The sequence below is a fragment of the Garra rufa genome, chromosome 20 (genome assembly GCF_049309525.1).
Source record: "Garra rufa chromosome 20, GarRuf1.0, whole genome shotgun sequence".
NCBI lineage: Eukaryota > Metazoa > Chordata > Actinopteri > Cypriniformes > Cyprinidae > Garra > Garra rufa.
Genome location: NC_133380.1, coordinates 15,380,134 through 15,387,872, shown reverse-complemented (window position 1 = coordinate 15,387,872; position 7,739 = coordinate 15,380,134). Strand labels below are relative to the sequence as shown.

The 7,739-nt window shown below is 34.7% G+C and overlaps 1 protein-coding gene across 1 annotated transcript; it reads left to right on the top strand.

Annotated features, from left to right (window-relative positions):
• Window positions 1-3,225: 3,225 nt before the first annotated feature.
• barx1 (BARX homeobox 1) lies at window positions 3,226-5,768 on the top strand. The gene is made up of 4 exons (XM_073826298.1): window positions 3,226-3,757; window positions 4,737-5,028; window positions 5,170-5,254; window positions 5,343-5,768. Exons 1-4 carry the CDS (start codon window positions 3,556-3,558, stop codon window positions 5,508-5,510), a joined length of 747 nt encoding a protein of 248 aa, XP_073682399.1. The 5' UTR covers window positions 3,226-3,555; the 3' UTR covers window positions 5,511-5,768.
• Window positions 5,769-7,739: the final 1,971 nt, after the last annotated feature.

The window sequence follows — 7,739 nt, the reverse complement described above, 5'->3', positions numbered from 1 at the left end:
TATTATTTTTTTATTATTATTATCAATATTTAAAACAGTTGAGTACATTTTTTTCAGGATTCTTTGATGAATAAAAAGATCCAAAGATCAGCAATTATCTTAAATAAAAAGCTTTTGTTACATTATACACTACACCATTCAAGAGCTTGGAGTCTATAATTTTAGAAATTAAATTAATCCTTTTATTTAGCTTTTATTTAAGGATGCTTTAAATTGATCAAAAATGATGATAAAGATGTTTATAATGTTACAAAAGATTTCTATTTCAGATTAATGCTGTTTTTCTGAACTTTCTATTCATCATAGAAACTTGAAAAAAATCTCAGTTGTTTTCAACATAATAATAATATAATAATAAATGTTTTTTGAGCAGCAATTAATATTAGAATGATTTCTTAAGGATCATGTGACTGGTGTAATAATGCTAAAAATTCAGCTTTGAAATCATAAGATAAATTAGCCTACATTTTAAAATATATTCAAATAGAAATCAGGTATTTTAAATAGTAAAAATATTTCAAAATGTACTGTTTTTGCTGTACTTTGGATCAAACAAATGCAGGCTTGGAAAGCAGAAGATACTTCTTTAAAAAGCATTAAACATCTTACTGTCCACAAACTTTTGACCGATAGTGTAAATTATGAGAATAACAATTTGAGCACAAAGTGAAAAATGACATGAATTTCAAAATGTTGGAGTATTTGCTACTGGAGCTGTGTGAAGTCCACATTTGTGTAAAACCTACATGATTTGAGAATCATCCAAATAGCATCTTGTGCTTTAATGGAAGCAAGAACATCTGACCTTTAGTAAGGAGCTCACATAGTCACAAAGTCACATTTAATTTTTGACAGGAATGAAAACGAGCGAGTGATAGTCTAGAAACGGTGAATGTAATGGATTGTATTGTTGTTTAAAAGTCAAAACGTCTTGCCGAAAAAAAAACCAACTTTAATGAGACAAAATACAAAAATTCAGTAGACAACAATACTTTATAAAATGCTTTATACAGTGCCCGCCTTTGTAAAGACCGCGTTAAATTCAATATGGCGTCTAATCTAATTAAGGTTTATGCACAAGTTTGTTTACGAAATGGTGGCTTGTTTCAAACATTTCAAAATTTTAGAATGCGCTGGGGTTTTTCCTCAAGTTAAATTAAATTTTTAATCCTAGAATTTCAGTGTAGACTTTTGAACTCCACTGTAAAAATATAATACAAGGCATGCCTGATTAATTTAGAGGTTTATGATGCTCGAGTCTAGACTGACCAAGGGTGGTGTAAGAAGCTTGGTGGTGCACGGTTAAGCACACATTAGATTAACACACTAAGCCTTTTTTAAGTGGTCCTATTCACACAGTGCTCCATGGTTTATGGCTATAATCTCACTGGTTAATTATGCAGTTTAAAATTTTATCTGAAAAGTAACTGAAATGTACACATCCAGCTAGCTTACCTATATTTAAAAAAGATCGTTTGTATACGCTGATGCTTGCAATCCAGCATTCACATGATGTCGCCTAGTGGTTAAACTACGGAAGCGCTCCCACCAAAGGCCACCTTGCCTATAATGAGAAGGTGTTGAATGTGTATAATGACTCCTTTCTTTCTTGCCTTTTTTACTTTTTAAGAAAATGTCTTTACATAACTGGCCCTGACAATATTTCTGTAATTAGCAACTATGCAAATTATTTTTTTAAGAAATAATAATCACACAACAAAAAGTAACAATAGTAATTATACTGAATATTCAGATATAGGTACGCAATCTATGAAAGTAAAACAACACTTCGCATTTCGCATTATAAGACGGAAATAGAAAGAAAAAAAAGACATAATTCTGGCGTACCGATTAAAGTTCAAATCGACGACGCGCCATAAGATAATAGCCTATTATTAAACAGTATAAAACAAAGAAAGAAACATCCATTCTGTCAAAAGATTGTAAACATGTGACACACTTGAGTGGTCTATTCTATTTCCGAAGGAGTGATTTTTCCACTGACCTGCAGTGACTCTTTTTACAAATAAAGCTATTTTGTATTAGGCTATTTATTACATTTTCGATATAAATCGTGAATACATAAACAAAAACTAAAAGGAAAAAGTTTAAGCAGTTTATCTGATGACCATCCGAAAAACTATCGCCTCAAATTAAAAGGCTATCGTAACATGTTAAATGGATTCAGGAATTTTCAGGAAATAACTATGTCGTCTATATTACTAACTAAATTTAACAAGAATTTCCTGACAAAGGTGAATAATTTATAAATGACTCACCACTGTTTTATTCGTCATCGAATTATAAAGAGCAAAGACGTGATGAATATTTTTTATTACAACATCACAAGCAAAATGGGAAACCGTGTGCCAGGTATAGCTACTATGCAAATAAAAGGGCAAGTTAAATCCATTTTTAACTACACAGTTTATAAATATCGATATTTAAGGAGAGTTGCATCAGTGCAAATATTCACAACATTTTCAATTTCCTTCAAATCTCGCAGGACATTTTTGCGGAGACCCAAATCTCTTAAGTTTAAATTTATATTTTTAAATTAAAATATAACAGGTATATCTATTAGTAACCATGAAGGGCCTTTAAAAAGTTGCTTTAAAAAGTGATGTGCCATTCTGTAAAAAGCTCATATTTGTGCATTCAGTTTTATTTTGGTAAAGACTTTCGTTTATTTATTTTAAATTTAATAAAAATAACGCGTCTCTAAATTCATTTAATTATACAACCTATTTGTTTGTTAGGCTGAGAGACTGTACAGAAGAACGTGGGTGAACAATAGGCGATGAATCTTACATATGGGTCAGTATCAAATTCAAAAGAGAAATCTCGTAGAAATCAAGCGCCAAAAACAAAGAATGAGACCTACACAAAGTCTTTTAGTTCAGAAATGGAAACATCATCACAGAAGAATTGTATTCAAATCATTTTTGTATGAACGGCTTTTTAAATGTACTTTAGGATAATACGATAGGCTAGATACGACCAAATCATCACCTGCCCGCTTCAAAAGTAAACTTATTCAAATGACCGAAGACGTTTAAAAAGAAGTCGCACGACAGGTTAAATGTTTTGACTATGTGTTTTCCCTTTATTTACAGAGGGTGCCCAAGCATGCTGAAGAGGAGGTGTGGCGTTGTGCTAGACCTCCTTAAACTCAGATGTCTATGTTCCTGATTCAGAGCTCGGGTTGGTGCGGTAAGAACAGAAACAGGCTGCCCTTACTGGGCGGATCAGACTTCTCACTCCAGCTGCGTGGACGGGACCACACATTTCGGAACTCCCCAAAAGAAAAGCAAGCAATTTTAGTTTTATTTTGAGCGTTTAAAGATCGAGCACCAGTCAAAGTCTTCTTTGCGTCTTCTTTGAGTTCTCCACAAACGCGAGGATGTTTTTTTAAATGATCATCGCATCCAGAAATCTGAATGGACGTTTATCCCTCGGTGCTTCACAGGGACATCTGAATCCTCAATGTGACCTCAAGGTTTCTACAGGCTTCCAGGAGGTTCGGAGAACATCTGCTACATTTAAACTATAATAATGCAACATCCTTTGGAGATTGGGGCGCACTACTACCCCCCGGATGCCCATCCAGACCAAAGGTCTCACAGGTACAGGAGTTTCATGATTGAAGAGATTCTTACAGACCATCCGGATCACAAAGTATCAAGTCCCACTGGAGACTTTCTAAAATTTGGAGTACATGCCCTTTTGTCCGCCAGACCATACCACAACCACTTAGGTAAGTACCGTGACCTTTCAGTCAGACGATATTTTGAGATCCGGCATGTACAATCCCTTAATCTTAACCTTCTCTTAATACAAGGACATTCAAATTGCACCACCTCTCAATTTGCCTGCTCAGAGAGAAAGGAATCCACAATGTTCCTGTGGACCAATACAAAACAAATCAGATATCTTAGCTCGAATTATATGCACAGCAACTGACCAAGCAAGCTTGTAAAAATCGCAAATGCACGTTCAGTTCAGGCATCAATTCATGCTTTCTTTTGTATTGATACTCTGTAAAGATAGTTCTTAACAGCCCCTTCAAAAAATAAAAAAAATAAAAAAATCAATAAATAAACTGTTTTATTTGCCGTCTTAAATTGTAAAATAAAATAATAGCGGTATCAACGTTACAAACTGCATTGTTACATTTATTCCACTGTCAACAAATTTGAATGTAATTACAGATTAAGAAAATTCAGTTGCAAAAATCGAGTACGAAAGAAATGTGACAAGAAATAAAAACATTTTACATTGAGAAAACATGATGCATCTTATTTCGAGGCTGACATTTAAATATTTATGTATGAAAAACAAGACTGACAATTTTTAACCAAACACCCGTTAGGGATGGAAAGATGTAAGCAAAACGGACCTAAGACTGTCATTTAAATAATCATTTGTTTTGTTATTGAATTTGTTTTAGTATCTTTCGTAAAAATCCATATGGATTCAAGAGCATGTGATTCAATTTCTAATAGCTACCGTCGTAGCTAATATTAAAGATTGAACAGGATAGCAATGTTATATTATGAAAATGATATTGTTTTAAAAGCCTATTTAAATTTGCACATAAAATCCATCTTTACCATGGCGAGCATTGTTGATCATTCCAAACTCTTTATTTCTAAAAATGTCACTATCAACAAGTTGTAGCTCCTACTAAATTATTATTTGACTAATGCACACAAATATAATTGTTTTACTTCCAGTCCTGAAAGCAGACCAGACCAGTATCCTGAAGTTTCCAGTGTCTCCTCTGTCTTGCTCGCTCGGGGCGCCGCTGGGCTCTGCGCTTCTGTCCGGAGCTGCGGGTCTGCAGGTGGGCCCTTCATCCCATCATCTCCCGCTAGACCTCCATCTTCGCGGTAAACTCGACCCTGGAGTTGATGCAGTAAGCAAGACTAAGAAAGGAAGAAGAAGTAGGACTGTGTTTACCGAACTACAGCTGATGGGCTTGGAAAAACGCTTTGAGAAACAGAAGTATCTCTCAACTCCTGACAGGTAAACACGCTTTTAAATGTCAATTATATTACGCATTTAAACCAGTGTCAGTGTTTGACTTTTTACCCAACTGTATTACTTAATTATAGAACATTGGTTTTATCTAAGTAAAGGCTTAGTCGACAACTTTCTCTTTTACAGAATAGACCTGGCAGAGTCTCTAGGCCTGAGTCAGCTTCAAGTCAAAACATGGTATCAAAACAGAAGAATGAAGTGGAAAAAAATCGTAAGTTCTAATAACTGGCACAGAAATTACGATTCAACTGTCACACTTGTGAAAATCTAAACTGATGTGCACCGTTGTTGCTTTCAAGGTGTTACAAGGAGGAGGACTAGAATCTCCGACCAAACCCAAAGGCCGTCCGAAAAAGAACTCCATTCCCACCAGCGAGCAGCTGTCGGAGCAAGAGAGGATACGAGAAGCGGACCGCTTATCTGACGGCGGTGCTTCTTCACTTTCTGATGCAAACCAAGAGGAATAAACGAGAACGTTTGTCTCCAGGACGCAAACGGGCCTATAATCTGCCTTTTTGGATCAGTGTGCACCGATGCCTTTATGTTGGCACTTACAGACCTAACCACTTGGCCTCATTTTATACTACCTATGTTTGTCTGTTTGTTTGAATACGCCAACTTTTGCGGGCCTCGAAAAACCATAGTGAACTTTATCCAGGAACCAGAGCGGTGGCTGATAGCGAATGGTCTTTCTCTCAGCATTGAAGGCTGTGGTATCATGGACTTTTTATCACCGTTTATTGTGCTTTTTTACGCTTTTCATTGGTATTTCAAAATATTCTAAAAATATTAAAATGTCAATTTTGACGTTGTGGCAATGTGACGTTTTTTTCTTAAATATGGCATCACTAAAGACACAAATGACAGCAGCGAAGTCAACCATAATTAATAATAACAATGAATAATGTAAAATTCCTCGTTGCTGTTTTTCGTTTCATGTTGTGTTAGATTCTTGCTCCGTGTTTGTGAGGCTCCTCGAATGCGGGCTGTGTAATTTTATGCTGAATTGTTTATGGCCTAACTGAGCGCCATCACACCGCGCATTAAACTTATTTTGGCGTGTTTACGCAGTAAAAGTAAATATGTGGTAACACAATATTTTCGAAGTGAGGTTATTTATTTTCACAGAAAGATCCTTTTAATCAAAGACACTGGTTATGGTGCCAAGAAGAAGTGTCTGAAGTAAGCGATTTGCAGTTTGATGAATGTGTAGGCCTGTTCGTTTTGCACCACAGTATTTTCTAAAAAATGCTAAAATGATCTTATTCTTCTGATAACTTTGGAATTGGGCTCTTTAGAAAATACGTCTTTTTTTCGATTTTCTTTAAGTCGCCTAACACCGCCAAGGACGCCTCAAGAAAATACTTGATCTTAAAATAGACTAAACAGTAGGCCACCACTTTATAATTAATTTTATTAATACATAGTATTAGATTAGGTTTATATAAGGCTTATAATGTAGATTATTAAATTGCACATTCAACTCGTTTTTTAAACCTTGATTTATATATTATCATACGGACTACGTTTTTCAATATTGGCCCACAGCTACTGCTTTGATTATTGTTTAAAAATATTTCATAATGATGTGACCTACTGAATGGTACCTCATAAAGTATAAATCGGTAAAAAAAAAAATATCATATTTTGCAACATATGGACACAATTATTGATACCAGCCATCAGCATCATCCTCAATACACAATCTGGACATCAGGTTTTGCCACAGCAGAAACAAAAACGAAACGATTGATAAATAATTTGAGGAAGTGTAATCCGCTCTGAATAAAGTACTGACCTCTTATTTTAAATATTTTTAAAAGTAAATACATATGGCCTAGTTTTTTTAAATAAACTAATATTTAAAATGACTGTTTTGTATATGAAATGATGTGACGCATTGGCAAATAGAAAAAACAAAAACACTTCAGTGACCTTGTTCTGTCATTAAGTGACTGTAGTCTCTATCCTAAACAGAAATATTGTCTCCTACTATACGATAGACACATTTTATGAAAAACATTCAACTCGTTTTAATGTAATTTTATTGATGAATGTAACGGAATCACGAACTAATCACAGTTTGCTTAGTTTATCAGTTTTATAACAAATTTGGCTGTACCTACAACAAGAAATTGAGACGGGACATGTTGTTTATTTTAATACAAAAATAACACCAGTGACTAATAGCTGTCAAAAATCTCATCAGATGATCATCGAACAGTGTAGAAAATAATAAGCCTATGAGACATTTTTTTAAACCAAGTCTATGTACTTGCCTAATAATAGGCCTAATACTTTAGTCTGTGGACGAAAGTCGAGAAAAATAACCTACTGATACCCTGCCTGGAATATAGAGGAAAATACAGCCTACTTTACCTTAGTGATTTGGTAATTTTGAATTAATTTCCCATGCTCCTGGTTTCATATTACCAATGAGAACTCCAGACTAGGCTATTAATCTAAATCATACATTAATGAAGGAATAACGATGCGCTTTAGTGCACAGTTGTCCTGGTTAATTTGATCCTAATATAGGAACTGTTCGCTTGGTTCTGTATAAATTCTGGGGATTGAAGTTATAGTGCCAGGACAGGATCATCATTCAAGAACACACATAAAGCAACGCCACTCATCAATAGCCCATAATGTGGTTGCGTACAATAACAGTAAAAACATTAATTAGGCTGTATTTA

Coding starts and splice junctions, on each gene's coding strand:
- barx1 (XM_073826298.1), top strand. CDS start 3,556: ATGCAACATCCTTTGGAGATTGGGGCGCACTACTACCCCCCGGATGCC. Junction 5,029..5,169: donor TATCTCTCAACTCCTGACAG/GTAAACACGCTT, acceptor TCTCTTTTACAG/AATAGACCTGGCAGAGTCTC. Junction 5,255..5,342: donor GAATGAAGTGGAAAAAAATC/GTAAGTTCTAAT, acceptor GTTGCTTTCAAG/GTGTTACAAGGAGGAGGACT.